This window comes from Acinonyx jubatus, chromosome C1, assembly GCF_027475565.1.
Source record: "Acinonyx jubatus isolate Ajub_Pintada_27869175 chromosome C1, VMU_Ajub_asm_v1.0, whole genome shotgun sequence".
Classification (NCBI taxonomy): Eukaryota; Metazoa; Chordata; class Mammalia; order Carnivora; family Felidae; genus Acinonyx; species Acinonyx jubatus.
The window spans coordinates 84,212,014-84,230,702 of record NC_069381.1 but is presented as its reverse complement, the minus strand read 5'-3'; the positions used below and the strand labels follow the sequence as shown (position 1 = coordinate 84,230,702).

The 18,689-nt window shown below is 37.6% G+C and overlaps 1 protein-coding gene and 1 pseudogene across 2 annotated transcripts in view; both read left to right on the top strand.

Moving 5' to 3' along the window:
• The window catches only part of LRRC39 (leucine rich repeat containing 39), a 29,571-nt gene that overhangs the window by 3,520 nt on the left and 7,362 nt on the right, over nt 1-18,689 (top strand). The window contains exons 1-5 of one of the 2 annotated variants that reach the window (XM_015073838.3): nt 5,243-5,399; nt 8,734-8,926; nt 15,002-15,107; nt 16,417-16,573; nt 17,142-17,278. In XM_015073838.3, coding sequence (XP_014929324.1) covers nt 8,814-8,926; nt 15,002-15,107; nt 16,417-16,573; nt 17,142-17,278 — 513 coding nt within the window. In that variant the 5' untranslated portion in view covers nt 5,243-5,399; nt 8,734-8,813. Of the gene's footprint in view, nt 1-5,242; nt 5,400-8,733; nt 8,927-15,001; nt 15,108-16,416; nt 16,574-17,141; nt 17,279-18,689 lie in introns of those variants that run through there. The other variant, XM_027058499.2, reaches the window with a different exon arrangement.
• LOC128313937 (ragulator complex protein LAMTOR5-like) lies at nt 387-2,593 on the top strand (annotated as a pseudogene).

The following is an 18,689-nucleotide window of genomic DNA, read 5'->3' as shown; positions in this document are numbered from 1 at the left end:
ATCAGCCCAGAGCCTGACGCGGGGCTCAAACTCCCGGACCGCGAGATCGTGACCTGGCTGAAGTCAGACGCTTAACCGACTGCACCACCCAGGCACCCCATGAACTTGTTTTTAAAAGGAAGTAGAATGACCCAATGGTCCAAGTCTAGGAGCCAAATCCTTCTGAGTCGGAATATAGCTCAGCTTTTTCAGCAGTATGTCTTTGACAAAGTCTCTCCCTCTCTTTAAGCTTTGATTTATTTGTGCATTAAATAGGTATACCTACTGTGATGGCTAATTTTATGTGTGAACTTGACTGGGTGCCTAGACATTTGCCAAACATTCTGGGTGTGTCTGTAAGAGGATGAAATTAACCTTTGAATCTATAGTCTGAGTAAAGTAGATTGCCTTCCCCAGTGTGGGTGGGCATTATCCAGTCAGGTGAAGGCCTGAGGAGAATAAAAAGGCTATATCTTTTTATTTCTTGTAACAGGGTATCATGCATGTTTCCTCATATTATGAACCACCTTTCTACTTTGGGTTTGTATGATTTTGACTACTTTAGCCTCTTCACATGAGTAGAATCATACAGTATTGACTGTCCTTTTGTGACTGGTTTATTTCACATAGCAGAATGTTCTCAAGTTCATTCCATGTTGTAGTATGTGACATAATTTTGCTTCTTTTGGAAAGCTGTGTAACATTCCATTGTGTGTATACACCACATTTCCTTCATGTATCTGTCAGTGGGTATTTTGGTTGCTTCTATCTCTTGGGTATTGTAAATAATGAAGCATTGAACATGTGTGCAGATATCTCTTCAAGATCCTGCTTTGAGTTCTTTGGAATGACACTTTATTTGTAATGTGCATTTTTTTTTAGTTTATTTATTTTGAGAGCAAGAGAGAAAAGCATGAGTTGGAGAGGAGCAGAGAAAGAGGAAGAGAGAGAGAGAATCCCAAGCAGGCTCCACACTGTCAGCCCAGAGCCCAACTCAGGGCTCGAACTCACAAACAGCGAGATCATGACCTGAGCCAAAACCAAGAGTCAGATGCTTAACACACTGAGCCACCCAAGCACCCCTGTGATGTGCTTTCATACCCTCTCTTACCTGACCATTCCACTTGGTGTTTTTCTAGATTTGTTTCCTTTTTCTAAATACAAGCATTGCAATTGTAGTCAGTCAAGGCCATGGATTCTTTTTTTTTCTTAATGTTTATTTGTTTTTGAGAGAGAGAAAGACAGAGCATGAGCAGGGGAGGAGCAGAGAGAGAGGGAGACACAGAATCTGAAGCAGGCTCCAGCCTCTGAACTGTCAGCACAGAGCTTGATATGGGGCTCAAACCCATGAACTGTAAGATCATGACCTGAGCTGAAGTTGGACACTTAACTGACTAAGCTACCCAGGGGCCCCAGGGCCATGGATTCTGATGAAATATATCCCTGTGGGACCTCAGAATGCAAACCTGGGCACCAAGCAGCTGGAAAACCCACGACAATAGAAGGAGAAGATAAAGCAATTTGTGCAACATTATACAATGAGATACTTAAATGGCTTCATGCTTCACACAGTTAAGATTTACCTCTCCTCGGTAAAATTGTCTTTTCTTTGATTTTTGTCTCAGTCTCTGAAGAAAATCCTTTCACAGCTAACCTTCTTCCTATGATCATATGGCAATCATGTCCATTCCCATCTTCTCCTTTCTTGGCTTTACTATGGGATGGTAGTAATAAGACTAACCTTTTTTGAATACTTACTGTGTTCAGGCACTGTGCAAGTTCTTTTGTATATTAACTCATTTAATCCTCACAAAAACCCATGAAGAACTCTTATTTTTATCTACATTTTGCCAATAAGAAACTGAGGTGCCAAGGGAGTATGTGACTTTTGCAAGGATATTCAGGTATATAAAGATGTGGGCCAGGGCTCATGGCAGACACGATGGAGATGACCTTAGAGCAGCCCTTGGAAGACACAATGAGGAATCCATTCATTGCTGGAGTCCTATGGCACAGATTCACAAGGGCTTGATCGGGGCTGCCATGGGGCCCAGTCCAATGAACATGCTGGGGTGATAACTGTTTGATCATTGTTCTAGACCAGCAAGCAGCTAAGCTAACCTCAGTCCCCACTGATATTCTTGTGGTGTGTCTAGAATCAGATACTGGGAACATTATGATCCCGGAAAGTGATGGCATCACAGTGGCAATGCACAAAATGGCCTCTTGACGTCCCCTATCAGTTCTATATCAGCCTGTCATCAGGGTTCAATCCTACCTATGTTAATTATCTTATAGAACTATTAAAGTTCCAGTCGTTAGGCCATTTATTTAGTGCGCATTGGGCACTTTTCTATTAATTTTACAGTAAGCCACTTTTGGACCCTCCACAGATTTACTTGTCAAAATATTAGTAAGAAAGATCTAGGTCACTTTGTGTACAGAATTTTGTTATGTTCAATAAATCTGGTTGGAGGAAAAGAAAAGCATATAAAAATACAGTGATAGGTACACAGAAAATCAAATAGAAAGGGACACAACTCCAGAAAAACCCACAAAGTACGAAAAGAAATGAATGTAATTACTTCTGTTATTTGGATCAGCTATGAATAACATTTACATAGTAACAAACACTACCAATTTAACAAAAATTATGTTATATTGGGAGGACTGGAGGAGGGGAAATGTATGTTACTGAGTACGCGGTTTAAGACCACAGAATTCTCATCTTCTATGGTATGAAGTCAATAGATGATTCCCTAAGCAGTACATGAAAAGATAGCATAAGCAGATTTTTGGAAATATACCAAGAAATAGTTAAAATAGCAATATCTGTTTCTTATCCATTTCTTACATACAGATGATGGAAATCTCCCTGGCATGTTTGTGTAAGAAGGGGTATTCATCAAACAAGTCCTGGAACTATACAACAGAACTAGCCTGGTAAGGGAGCTGCTGTGGTTGCCCCAGAACCAGCTGCATCCATTGTGGCCAGGAAACTCCTGCTGTTAAAACTAACCCCAGAATATATTGCCTCTGCTGTAGTCAGACCAGCAAAAATGAACTGTAGCCACCCAGCCAGTTTCCCCACATTCTTTGCTTCTAAATCAAAGCACATGATTAGTAGAACCTTAGTCACATTCCTCAGTTCTGTAGCAAGGGAGCTTGGGACTTTTCCCCCTAATTCTACTTTGGCAAAGTGGAGCTCACTAACGTGAAGGATGATCAGACTATGAGAGGGCACTATATAGTGCCTTGTCTCTTCCTTTTCTCTCACCCACTATGTCCCCAAATCACTGAAATTCTGTCTAAAATGCTTCATAAATAGGTCGTGAATCCATTCACTTTTTTTTCTTTCCCTGACATGTCTCTAGATTAAGTCACTTCAACAATGTGTAAGTTGGTCTCACTTTATATTTGTATTGCCTCTTTAGATGAGAGCATAGGAAATAAGCTAGAAAAGGGAAAGAGAGAGAACCTTGGAATTTGTGGGTTTCATAGAAATACTGTCAAATTAAAATGTAACGGTAGACAGTGTTAAAGGGAGAGATAAATCTAAATTGTTTCCAAAGAGACAATTTAGTACTTTTCTTAACAGAAGCAAAACTCCTCCCGGCACCTTAATGTTGCTGTATGAACATATTCAGGGAAGCCATTTTATGTGATGGTACAGACACTCTGGACAGGAGATTAGAGTTCAGGTTCTGTGATCTTTGCTCTTTCTGTGGTCTTAAGTGGCCCCATGACTCTGAGTTTATTTGTTACAGAAGCATTAGAGAATTTCTATGGAATAATCAGGCATTTTTTAAGTGCTTTTAGCACTAAAATTGGGGCACCTGGGTGGCTCAGTCAGTTAAGTGTCTGACCAGCTCAGGTCGTGATCTCTCTCTGCCCCTCCTCCATTCTCTCTCTCTTTCAAAAAATAAACATTAAAAATATTTTTAAAAATTAATAAAAGCACTAAAATTGCCAGTGTCCAAATAACTAAACAAATGATGGTCCACCTACACACCAGAATGCTATGTAGTCATTTAAAAGGATGGGGCGCCTGGGTGGCTCAGTCGGTTGAGCGGCCGACTTCGGCTCAGGTCATGATCTCACAGTCTGTGAGTTCGAGCCCCGCATCGGGCTCTGTGCTGACAGCTCAGAGCCTGGAGCCCATTTCAGATTCTGTGTCTCCCTCTCTCTGACCCTCCCCCGTTCATGCTTTGTCTCTCTCTGTCTCAAAAATAAATGTTAAAAAAATAAAATAAAAGGATGGTATAACTCTATACTAATATGAAACAATTTCCAAGGTATTCTGAATGAAGAAAACACAGTATAGAAAAATATACATAGTATGCTAGCATTTTGTGTGTATGTGTGTGATGGCATGTGTGTGTGTGCTTTTCATGAATGTAGGCATATTTATGTTTGTAACTTCACAGGCCACCTTTGGAGGGCTCCCAAATAAGTGGCCATAGTGATTGCCTTCAGAGAAGAGAACTAAATCGCTAGAGGTGGGCTTAGGTGAGGATTCATTATCTTTTGAATTTTGGTCCATGTGCTTATATTACCAACTCAAAAAATATTTTTTTAATGTTTATTTGGTTTTGAGAGAGAGAACGCACGTGCATGCTAATCGGGGAGGGGCAGAGAGAAGGGGAGACAGAAGATCCAAAGTGGCCTTTGTGCTGTCAGCAGAGAACCCAATGTGGGGTTTGACCTCACAAACTGTGAGCTCAAGACCTGAGCCAAAGTCAGATGCTCAACCGACTGAACCACCCAGGCACCCCCATAATTATTTTCAAAGAACCCAGAATTAACTCCTACCTATGAAGGCTGAAGAGATAAAGGTTGAGAGAGAATTAAATTTGAGCCTGGATGCAGCAGGAGCTTGGGGCTCCCCTTTTACCCATACTATTCTATATCTTTACTTTTCTTCTTTTCTGAAGCATTTACCTTTAGTTTAAATATTTACAGATCTATCGTTTACCACGTAGGGTTTTTGTTGTGCCGTACATTCTCAAGTTTTCAAGTTTCTCTGCTGGGAACAGATAAATTCTATTAAATATTCAAAATGTGTACGTCATGAAAAATGGAAGGACTTTCAATAGGAGTTCTTTATATCTGCAGCTTACAAATAGTTCTACCTGATAGTTTTATAACACCCCATATACAGCATTTTGCAGTGTACAGAATGCATGCACATACGTTATCACTTGATCCTTTGCACAGAAGCTCCATGTGATTCTTGCTATTCTCAGCTTTGTCCAAGATCTAAAATTAGAACTAGGCTGACATTACATTTCACTTGGTTACAAGTCTGACTGAGGATTTTAATCATCTGGAGCCACATGGAAAACAATTCTCCCTGAAATCCTCTTTCAGCTGATAACCACTAACTTTGGGCATGTCAGCTTCTGCGTCCTCTGACAGTGGTAAGTATTTTTCCAAAACACTTCTTTCCTATTCTTCACATGGAAATAGATTGCTGATGATGCCTTTACTGGGTCTGAATCTGCTGGAATGCACAACTGAACTTGGAATTGAATTTACAAGTCTCTTTTGGGGTCTCATAGTCATTCATGTAATTGTCTTCCTCTGGAAGATGGATTTCTGTAAAAGTTAAGCATTTTTTTTAGTTTAGTTTTTGTTTGTTGTTTTGTTTTTTGTTTTGCTTTCTTTTGCCCTTAGAAAGCAGACTCTCCCAGTTATGTCCTTGCCATACTATGCGCTTTTGTGTTATGGTAGTCATTGGAGGGAACACAATCCTATGCTAGCAGCAGAAATACATATGTTATTACTGACTTGTTTTCCTCGAAGGGGAACTGGTTGCTGGTGAAGGAAAACTGATGGCTGGATCAAGTTTAATGGCAAACTGAGAAACCTAATTAGCATATGAGTGGTTATATATGTTTAAAAAATACACATTCACATGTAGATACTTGATAGTTTAAAAAATGTTTTCTTATTTGATAAACACTTCAACCTTGTTCAAATCTGAGACAATAAATTGTAGGCTCACTGTGATGTACCTAGGGGTTTGGATTAGGTGGCACCTGTATGCCAAGGTTTCTTGCGGGCAAAAAGATCTTGCAACCTGTTCCTATGCTAATTGTGCAGGCATTGCTTAAAAGTAGGGACCCTCTCCTAATAATTTGCTGAATATTGGCAATTATACATCCATCCTAAAATTGTAAACATTTTTTCCTCTGTAATGGAGTTTTTCTCCCCCCCCCCCCGTCTCTCTCTCTCACATTGCATAGTTTTCCTTTTTTTGCACTGCATACTGTTAAAGAAATTAATAATTTAGAGGAGATTAATAATGAAAAGCAGTATTCTCTGCCCCTTTTCTGTCACTCTAGAAGTGACAGGATTTCGTTTTCAGTAGTCACCATCTTTGTTCCTGTTGTTCAAGGGGGGTTATTATTGATCAACTTTAGGCATAATCTACGGAACTTCATTATGAAAGATGATGCTCAAATTCACTTACACCCTTCTAGAGTTATATTCTTAGTTTTAGTTTCTCTCTTGATTACCTTTAGAACTTTAAACAAATACTTAAGTCTAGTTCTCATTCCATAAAATAGAGACAGTATCTATGACTCCCCACTTTGAAGATGTGGCTTTTGGTGTTCTTTCCTCTACAGCTCCATTTCCTTCTTTCACATTCTGTTAAAGCATTTATTCTTATTTTTATATTTTCAAGATGTATTATACTTACTACATTCTGCTCTTTAGATGTAAACATGTCTTCCTTGCTTTGTCATGGGTTGATTTATTTCAAAAGTTGATTTCTATCACTCAGAGAAGAAACTTTGTACCCTTAGAAGTCACTCCCCATTTCCCCCTCTGAAAAGCCCCTGGATATAACTCATCTACTTTTTTTCTTTTCTCTATGGTTCCCATATACATGGTCTTCTGTGTCTGGTTTCTTTCACTTAGTATACTTTCATTCAAAGTTCGTCTACAATGTAGCATGTATCGGAACTTATTCCTTTTTCGGGAGAATAATATTCCATTGTATGCATATACCACATTTTGTTTATCCATTGTCAGTTGACAGCCATTTGTTTCCACTTTTTGGCTATTGTGAATAATGCAACTTCAACATTCATGTGCAAGTTTCTCTGTGAGCATACGTTTTCATTTCTCTTGGGTATAAATCTAGGCGTGGATCTTTTTCTATGGTATACTTTCCATTTTTTCCTATTTTTATGTTAGGTGTGCCTCTTATAAATAATACACAGGATTTTGTATTTTATTTAATTGGACAATCTTTATATATTAAACTATGGCATTTAGTAGTCAGGGAAGTATAAATTATGACCATAATGAGATTTTATACAGCAGTGTGTTGGTGAGGATGTACATCAATGGAAACCTTGTATAGTTGTAGTAAGAGTATAAATGGGCACAGTCACTTTGGAAAACAATTTGGCTCTATCTCATAAATTTGAACATGCACATTCACTATGATCCAGCAGTTCAAGTCCTAGGTGTATACCCAATAGAAGCAATACCCACTTGAGCACCATGAAGATAAGGAGAAGGATTTGGGGGAAATATTGCTCATAATAGCAAAACTCTGGTACCCAAATATCCATATTGATTGGGATGGAAAAATTAAATCATGGCATAGTCATACATTTTGGAGATCATGGCTTCCATCAGTATGTAAAATGTTCTACTTCTTTTATGGAGCTATATATTTCCCATGATATGGATGTACTATAATTTATTGATTAGAGGTTCTATTGCTTCCAATCTTTTGCTTTTATGAAAAACACTGAAGTGAATAACTTTATAATATGTAATTTTACAATTGAAAATATTTGCAGTACAAATTCTTATGAATGTGAATGTGCATTTGTAAGACTGATAGATATGACCGAATTTCTCTCCACAGAGAATAACAAATATGGCCACCTGTAGTGTATAAAAGTACCTGTCCCCCTACACTGTTGCATATTTCACTTCTTCCTTTCCAAACTTTATACGTTTCTATTTGCTTCTTTTGCCTTACAGCATTCCAGTAAATGTTGAATAGTTGTGATTGTGGACATCTTTGACTTCCTGAATTTGGAAGGAAATGATTAATTGTGGGTCATGTTCTTTCACTATTGCTAATGCAATTTGAAGAAAAAATCAATACAATTATTTGTAAGGCAAAGCATATTCCATCAAGTGAATCTACCATAATTTACATAACCAATCCCCTATTTTTATTTTCCTTTCCTTTCTGAGATTCAGGTCACAATCCTCAATATTACATCTATCCCTTTGCAATCTATTTTAGAAGAGCCAGTAATCCTAGTATAATGCCACTTAGCTGAATTCCCGCCTGTGCCTATAGCATCTAGATTAAGTAGATATCCCAAGACGCTGGTCTTAAATTTATGTATCTGTTACTTAGCCATTTTCATATAACTGGGCATGTAAACTAGTTGCAGTTTTTCATTATTGCAAATTACATAGTAACAAAGGAAGTTGACTTGGCTTCAATTCCCACCTCTGCCACATATTAGATATGAGACCTTGAACAAATTGCCCATCTTCAAGGCTCAGTTCTCTCATCTGTATATTACAGACAATGAAAGCACCCATGTCATAGGATTTTTATGAGGATTATTAAATGAGATATGATATGTAAAGTGTATAAATAATTTTGGGAACATGGAAAGTGTTCAATAAATATACGCTACTGGGATCATTTTGGAACTTTGTGAATGTTCTGAAACACATTCTTTTTTCCCCCTCTGGAACAATTAGGTCCTTTTTGAGATGGCATCTGTGATTCAGCTATTCAGAACCTAATGAAGTTGGTGACTCTGTGACAATGTGGAGAAATCATGTCAGAAAATGTGGTTTGTACTGGAGCTGTCAATGCTGTAAAGGAAGTTTGGGAAGAAAGAATAAAGAAACACAATGAAGACCTGAAGCGAGAGAAGGAATTTCAACAGAAGTATGCTTTAACATGTTTATTATTTTGAATTAGTGAAAATTCAGAACATCATCGTTCTAGAAAAGAGCACTTATTAAGTGCCTTATTGTTGAATTTGATAGAGATTTTTATTTACTGAAAAGTCAAAATATAACTACAGGGATATCCCTGACTCAATTAAGTGTGACTATGTGATGGTGGCCACAAAAAACCCAACTGTCTGTATGTAGTTGGGGCACCAGGTGGCTCAGTCGTTTAAGCATCTGGCTCTTGATTTAGGCTCATGTCATGATCTCCCAGTTAATGAGATCCAGTCCCGTGTCGGGCTCTGCACTGTCAGTGCAGACCCTGCTTGGGATTCTCTCTCCCTCCCTCTCTCTGCCCCTCCCCTGCTGGCACTCTCCCTCTGTTTCTCTCTCTCAAAATAAATAAACATTAAAAAAAATAGTTATCTTGGGCCCTCATAGGAATCTGGTCAACATTCATCATAGTTTGATTAGTATCATTTAGTCTACTTTTCACTGATGGCTTGTTCAGTATAATAGTCCCTAGGTACTAAAACAGCATCTAGCAATGCTAGGTAGTATAGATTCTCACCTATTTGAATAGCAGTGAGTTTCAGCCAGGTTCCCTGTGGATCACCTGATTCCTTGATTTGGGCTGTACTTAAATAATTTGGCTCTCATTTCCTTTGCCTTCTTGATATCTGCCCACTTTCTGATTGGATGTCTCCAAAGTATTCTATCTAATCTTGCAAGAATACCCACTTTCCTCATGGATCCCTACAATTATCATTCATTAGGTCTCTTTCTAAATATTAAATTGTCTTTTGACTTGCAATATATACAGATACTGGGCCATTATGTTGTACACCTGCCACTAATACAATGTTATATGACAATTATATTTCAGTGGAAAAAATGCTCTTGTGTCAGTTAGCAAATACCATAAAATTCAACTAAAAATGGCTTAAGGAATAGGGAAGTCCTGAGGCAAGGCAGTTCCAAAGCTTTAACAGCTTTAGAGATTCAGCTTCTTTTTATCACCTCCTACTGGTAATCTCAGTGTCTCAGTCTGGTTCTTAGGGTAGCCTCCCTCAGTGTCACAGAATGACTGGTGTACTTCCAGGCATCATAGCCAGACCTCATTATGTTATCAGAAGAGTGGAAACTATTTCTGTTTCTTCAAGAATGAGGAAGCCTTTCTGAGGTGTTTTAGCAAACCTCTCCTTCACCTCTCATTGACCAGAACTGGGTAATTTGTACTCCCCTAATGCAGTTCCCTTCTAGGAGAATGAGACTATGTGATTGGTTTATATAAGTTAAGATTTATACCTGGGTTACTTGGGGGAAGTATGAGTACTTGAGAATAACAGCTATTCTCCCAGCAAAGAAGAGGGGGAAAGGTACATTCTTGATAAGCAACTATTTTGTGTCCGCTATCTGTAAAAACAAAAATTCGGCTGGGGAAGGGCCACTCTTCCCAACCAAAGCCAGTCAAGAGAATAATGATGCTGACAATGATGAGGTAGCAGCCGTTTGTTGTGCACTTACTGTTTACTAAGTACTCTGCTAAATGTTTTATCTGTACTATCTCATTTAATCCTCTCAACATACTGAAACAGTGTCTTGATGAGGATTATATTGCATTATGAGAGATGGAAAACCAAAATAATATTTTCTACACAAGACATGTTAACTTTTCCTGGTACTTGATCTATGGCTGGAATAGCACTCCACTGAGTCAGATGGTCTGTGTTGCCCACGGTCAGGCTTTTATCTTGTTGCTCAACTGTGCATGACTTCCATTCCTAATGGAATGGATGTTACCCAATGGCCCCAAATAGATTCACCAACCTCAGCCAACATGTTTGAGTCCAGCTAGCAGGAAGCGGCACACACTACTACTTCTGCTAACATCCCATTGATACGATACGTATCTAACTACAAGGAAGGATGGCTAAATGAAGTCTTGTGCCCAGTTGAATTTAGAGCATCTACTATTGAGGAAGAAGAGGAGTAACAGATACAGGGGAATGACAAGCAGTCTCTGCCACACATGAATGTTCATTTTCTCCCTTTTAAAGAGACAGAAAACCTGAGAGATAGGCCTAATTCAAAGAACACAATGCTAATAAATGCAGAACTGGTATTCATACTCAAGCAATCTGACTCAGGAAGCATGATATTCACCTCAGGTCTTACATCTCCCTAGATTGGCCCTTTATATATAAAGCTACTCTTATGAAACCCATTATATTTGTATTCTACAATTATGATAAACTTGACTTTAGAGTACTCTTTTTAAATTTTTTTTAAGTTTATTTATTTCAAGAAAGTGAGAGCACCAGCAGGGAAGGAGCAGAAAGAGAGGGAGAGAGCAAGAATCCCAAGCAGGCTCTACACTGTCAGCACAGAGCCCAATATGTGGCTCGGACCCATGAACCATGAGATCATGACCTGAGCTGAAATCAAGAGTCAGTAACTTAGCTGACTGAGCCACTCAGGTGCCCCAAGAGTACTCTTTTTTTTTTTTTTTTTTAATTGATTGATTGATTTTGAGAGAGAGAGAACAAGAGCGAATGAGCAGGGGAGGGGCAGAGAGAGAGAGAGAGAGAGAGAGAGAGAGAGAGAGAATCCCATGCAGGTTCCTTGCTGTCAGCACAGAGCCCGATGTAGGGATTGATCTCACAAACCATGAGATCATGACCTGAACCGGGATCAGGAGTCAGATACTCAACCAACTGAGCCATCAGGAGCCCCAACTCTAGAGTATTCTTAACAAATCATTTCCTTTTTTATTTTTAATTTTTTAATTTTTTTTTTAACGTTTATTTATTTTTGAGACAGAGAGAGACAGAGCATGAACGGGGGAGGGTCAGAGAGAGAGGGAGACACAGAATCGGAAGCAGGCTCCAGGCTCCGAGCCATCAGCCCAGAGCCTGACGCGGGGCTCGAACTCACGGACTGCGAGATCGTGACCTGAGTCGAAGTCGGACGCTCAACCGACTGAGCCACCCAGGCGCCCCATCATTTCCTTTTTTAAAACAGTGGGCGGGAATCGTGACTTGCTTCTAAACTCCCGAATGTCACCTATCATACGTGTTTAGTTAAGAACCATTTAATTTTAGTAGCTTCAAGTTCTTTCTGTGCAAAACAGACAAGGGGTAAAATGATTAAGAGTGTAATCTAATGCTGGGGCACCTGGGTGGCTCAGTCGGTTGAGCTTCTGACTTCTGCTCAGGTCATGATCTCACGGTCTGTGAATTCGAGCCCCACGTCAGGCTCCTTGCTGACAGCTTGGAGCCTGGAGCCTGCTTCGGATTCTGTGTCTCCCTCTCTCTCTGCCCCTCCCCCACTCATGCTCTGTCTCAAAAATAAATAAAAACATTAAAAAAATTTTAAAAAAGGAATGTAAGCTAATGCTTCTTCTCTAAGCTAAAGGTGGCTAAAGATTTAGTTCAAAAAGCATCAAGTTTAAACAGAAATTGACCTCATTGTCTCTTGATGCCAAGCTGCCTTGAGGAAATCAAGCATTTAGGAAAGTGTTGGTGTGACAAAATCTGGGAAAGTCTTTAGACTATGATAAAAGAGTTTCATAGGAGGTAGAAAATTTCTATGTAAAATTGAAAGAACATCAAGCTTGAATTAAGCAGTGGATGAATTATAGAATACCAGAGCTGGAAGGGAACTTAGACATTATTTAATTGAAACCCCATTTTTATAGGCAAAGCCCACAGAGGTGGTATGTGTTGTCCACGGTCACCAAATTAAGTGATACATTCTGGACTTAGATCATAGAAATTCAGATCCAGAAATAACTTAGGAATCATTGTAGAGATGGAAATAGACTTGTTGAATAATAGCCTCACTGTAAACTCATTAAGGACGGAGCTTTCTGCATGCACAATGTGCAGCGTGGCATTTGGCATATAATGGTTGCTCAATGAGTTCTTTAAGTAAAAGGTTGGGGAACAAGACACCTGATTACACTTGTCATTAAATCTTGTTCTGAAATACATAGATCTCTTAGTGAGTATCAAGTAGTTAGCAATCATCATGCTTACTGTTTGAATAGTTCTAATTTTTAGAAAAGTGATGTAATTGAATATAAAAATTTTCTAGTATAGAAATAAACCATTTGCAACCTTTTACTAGTCATTTTCATAGCTTACTATTATTGTTATGTATATTTGCAATGTACCAAAAATCAATAGGGATGTATTCCAGAATGATGAAGGTTTTGTGCATTTTTATATCTGAAAAACAAAATCTGAATAAAATTGGAATGTAATCACATATAACTTAACTCTGAAGTTGGACTGTATTATTTGCAAGTCATTAAAAAGTTATTAACTATCTATGGATTAGATGTTTAATAAATGCAAGTCAAAAGAACAATGAGATACCACTTTGCACTCACTAGGATGGCTATAATCAAAAACATGGACAATAACAAATGTAGGCAAGAATGGCAAGGCATGAAGCCTCATGTGCTGCTGGAGGGAAGGTAAAATGGTACTAGCAATTTGGACCTAGTTTGGCAGTTCCTAAGAAAAGTTCAAAATAGAATTATAATATGATGCAGCAATTCTACTCCTAGAACTGTACCCAAGATAAATGAAAACATATATCTACGCAAGAACTTGTTCACAAATGTTCATAGCAGCATTATTCATAATAGCCAAAGAGTGGAATTAACCCAAATGTCCATTAACTGACGAACTGATCAATAGAACAGTGGAATGTTATTCTTCGATAAAAAGGAATACAGTACTGAAACATGTTACAGCACAGGTGAACTTTGAATAAACTTATGCTATGTGGAAAGACCACAATATTGTATAATCCCATAGAAATGGGAAGTAGATTAGTGGTTGCCATGGGCTGAGGAAGGAAGGAATGGAGAGTGACTGCTAATGGGTGTGGAGGTTTTTTGTTGTTGTTTTTTAATTTGTTTTAATTTAAATTCCACTTAATATGCAGTGTAATATTAGTTTCAGGTGTACAATATAGTGATTCAACAGTTCATACAACACCCGGTGCTCATCTCAGCAAGTGCACTCCTTAATCCCCATCACCTAATTAACCCATCCCCCCATGCACCTTCCCTCTGGTAGCCATGTTTGTTTTCTATAATTAAAAACTCTGTTTCTTGGTTTGCCTCTTTTTTTTCCCCCTTTGTTCATTTCTTTGTTTAAAAGTGTTTTAGCAGTCTCTCTCTCCCTTTTTTTTTTTTTAAATTTATTTTGAGAGGGAGAGAGCATGAGCAGGGAGGGGCAGAGAGGTAGAGAAGGGAGGTAGAGAAAGAGAATCCCACTGCAGGTGCAGAGCCTGACATGGGGCTCAATCTCACACCTAACCCACTGAACCACCCAGGAGCCTTTGCTCAGTTATTTCTTAAATTCCATGACTGAAATCATGTGGTGTTTCTTTCTCATTAGCACATTAGCATAATATTCTCTAGCTCCATCCATATCATTGCAAATGGCAAGATTTCACTCTTTTTTATGGCTAATATTTCCTTCTTTATCCATTCATCAGTTGAGGAACAATTGGGCTGTTTCCAAAATTTGGCTATAGAACATAATGCTACCTTTTGAGTTAGTACTTTTGCATTATTTGAGTAAATACTTAGTAGTACAATTGCTGGATCATGGGATAGTTCTATTTTTAATTTTTTGAGGACCCTCCATACTGTTTTCCAGAGTGGCTGCACCAGTTAGCCTTGGGTATAGAGTTTTTTGAGTGATGAAAATGTTTTGGATCAGAGAGTGGTGTTGGTGAGCAACTCTGTGAATATATCCAAAACCATTGGATTGCATACTTTAAAAGCGTTGATTTTATGGTATGTGAATTATAGCTCAATAAAGCTGTTATTAAAAAAAAAATCTATGGAGCATTGTGACACTTTTCAAAAACTTAAATATAGGGCATTTATGAAACTAATCATATTTATAATTCTTGCAAAACGAATCCTCTTTTTGATTTCCAGATACTACTAGTCAAGTGGTTGTTTTGATGGGTCACTTTTTACATAAAAGTGAATGCTACCTGTGTCATTATGGGTCAACTAAAATGTTTTCTGGTCTCTTAGGCTAGTGCGAATCTGGGAAGAACGAGTAAGCTTAACCAAACTAAGGGAAAAGGTCATCAGAGAAGATGGAAGAGTCATTTTGAAGATAGAAAAAGAGGAATGGAAGGTTAGCTTCATACAAGTACTATTTGATTTTCTATATTTTGCATTTTATGGGAGAGTTGAGAAAATTATTCTGAGACTGTGTGATTAAGTCTGGAATAGTTAGAATTCTCATTTTAATAATACACCAAATGAATTGGGGCAACATGAACAACTGAAAAGAAATATAACTTCACTTTTTTTTTTTTTTTTGGTAAAAATTCAATTTGCTGAAACTCTGTCTAAATTTAGGTCATTTGCAATTTTTCTTCTACTAATCCTACTAATAAGCAATTTCTCATTTTCCATAAAAAGATGACCATTTGCTTAACAAAAATCATACAGCTTTTCCAAAATAAATGCTCAGCTAAAACCCACAAAATGGAACAGAATATTCATTTTTTTTCGAGGTCTACCACCCAGTTCATATTCTCTCATAAACACACACACACACACACACACACACACACACACACACACACTTGCTTAATTACATTAGGCACACTCTAATTTTTGTAAGGGCCTCTATCCCTTGGGCCAGTATTTATGTTCATACATATAGGTATGATTAGCTAAGGGTGTAGGTCCTTTATTTTCCCTTTTGGCTACTTTAGGTTGAAAGAGAAAAGGCAAAGAGTTCAGAATAGTTGAAACTCTTAAAATCTTTAAATTAAAAAAAAAATCTGTAAAAACCTTTTATAAAATATTTCAAAGCAGAAGGGGAAGAGGGGCGCCTGGGTGACTCAGTCAGTTGGGTGTTGCTCTCAGGTCATGATCTCGCAGTTTGTGGATTTGAGCCGACAAGCTGACAGCTTGGGGCCAGGAGCCTGCTTGGGATTCTGTGTCTCCCTCTCTCTCTGCCCCTCCCCTGCTCACTCTCTCTTTCTCTCTCTCAAAAATAAATAAACATGAAAAATTTTTTAAAAAAAGAAGGGGAAGAGAAGTTTGAATTATTGATTAAAATGATTTTTTGGTTTCTCTGTGATTTCAACTAACCATCATATTCTCATTTCAACTGCATATGTGTACTCTTAAAAAAGCCTAATACAACAACATCGTTAGAGCATAGCTCTATGTGTGTACGCTATTGGCCAAAATACATTCTTTTTGTTTATTCTGATTGGAGCGCCAAGGTTTAGCACCCCCACTCCCAAAGTAAAGGTCTTAAAACTTAGAAGTAACACAAAGCACTTGGAAATATAACCATTTAGGAAAATTTGTAAGGAAAAGTTCTTTTACAAATCAATCTCTCTACAATTATACTCCAGTGTGACATGATACTAAAATAATGTAAGTAATATAGTAATTCTGTCATTTCTTTTACTTGAGTTTAGACCCTCCCTTCTTCTCTACTGAAACTGAGTCAGCTACAGGAATGGCAACTTCATAGAACTGGTTTGTTGAAAATTCCTGAATTCATTGGAAGATTTCAGAACCTCATTGTATTAGATTTATCTCGAAACACAATTTCAGAGATACCTCGAGGAATTGGTAAGGAAGGTTGCTTTAATTTCTGTTTTTTACTGAGGATTTTTTTTTTTTTTTTGATGCATGGAGTAAAGACCTCATCTTTACATAGCCCCGAGCCTTGAGGAAATTATAAACATCTAAATTGAAGGTTCCAGGGGATCCAAGCATCTAGGATTTACTGAGGTGATTTAAGATGAGAATTCAATGCGAGAAAAGTCTCTTTGGAAATATTATTGTATAGATTCTGGAAATGATATTTCTTGTTCAGCTAATCCTCCTAGAAGAGAATAGGTTGAAGGCAAGAGGGAAAATTAGAAAGATTCCTTAGATGAGAAAAAAACAATCCCCAAATGGAAAATTGACCAGGATATAGTGTAGATAAAGCAAAATGGAAAAAAAAAAACATATATTTTTTGCTTATAGCACTGATAAACCTGCTCTTCATCTTTAGAAGAGGCAGGACACATACTGGGAAAAGAAGTGTGAATTTGCCAATACGAAACTGACAAGTAAGTTATGCTATAATACTTCATAACTGGAAACATTGTTTTATATCTATCTGCTCTCTATTGTGTATTATTTTTTGTAGGACTGCTCACTAAACTTCAGGAGCTGATTCTTAGTTACAACAAAATCAAGACTGTCCCCAGGGAACTAAGTCATTGTGCGAGCTTGGAGAAACTAGAACTTGCTGTAAACAGAGATATATGTGATCTTCCACAAGAGGTCAGAAAGATATAAATGCCTATGATTTTATTCTCTGTCTACTACTGGTTTACTTCTTAATTGTGTGATCATTAAAAATAACACTAATGAAGAAATGCTATACATTTTATTTCAGAAAATATTTAGTGGTAATCGTTTCCTGTTACTATAACATTTTTAGAGAAGTATCTATTTAGCATAAATATTGTCACAGTACTGACATCATTTGTGATCTCCTAAAAGGCCAGAGCAAAGAGTCTTTTTTATTTCTATTTCCTATGGAAGGCCCAGGCTAGCTTGTAGTTGTTACTTAGTAAATGCTTATTGGATGAATAAATGGTTATTATAAAGCACAGTGTGGTGATGGAAAAGCTCTTTTGTTTACTAGTTGGTGTTTATACAGTGTTCCTTTTTTGAGATACAGCTGAAGTGGTAAGAAATGAATTCTTCAGTTTAGGAAGTGTTTCTTTGCTAGCTTCTTTGGCTCTACCAAGTAAAAGCAAGGCAATGGGTTTGGAAAGCCTTCAGACTTTGCTTTGGTATGATAACCTTGTTATTAGTAAAGCCAAACTGGTCATAGAGATATAGACGCTTTCAAACATACTTCAAACATATTTAATGATCTTACAATCAGCAAAGAAATTTCCAAGGTGTTCTAACTTTGCAAAATAAAGTTAAGGAAAATAATAAAACTCAAAGTAGAAAGACTATTCCCTTTTTCCATTCTCCACTCACTATTTTTGGTGAGAATATCACTTTTCCCCAGAGCAGTAAATATGTCACCAATAATTATCACTCTGGCAAGTAAAACACAATTTCTACATTTATATCTACTTCATCTTACAACAGTTCAAGTTAATGAAATGTATGCACTTGCTTATGATAAAAATGATGATCACAGGGACAATTTATACTTATAAGAGGGCCAATAAATATTTTATTTCTAACTCTTGTGATTTTCTTTCTGGGATTGGTTCAATCATTTAAAATGCTGTATGAATTTGGACATGTCTGTTAACCTGTGTTTACCTTAATTTTTTCACATAAGAAATAGGTTTTATTGGAACTAATACTAAAGTAAGATTTGAGCCTGGGATTATTTCCAAGTGTGGCCTCTAAGTAGCTGTGTAGCCTCAAACACACCACTTTATATAACTAGGTCTCAATGTTCACATATGCAAAATAGAGACTGTCAGATGATAATAACATTTTTAATATGATAAAATCAAAGGGTTCTAGTACCACTGAGAAATCAGCAACAGGAGACTTCTCTCTCAGCCATTACACTGCATACATGTATACACACAAAACATATTTATGCCAGTGTAAAAACAATCTTTTTATACTCCATTCTAAACCGTTTGAAAAATTTTAAAGGTGTGATTTTGAAAAAGTGTTTTGTCCGTGGCTTGAATTCTAAAGCCAGAGAAAC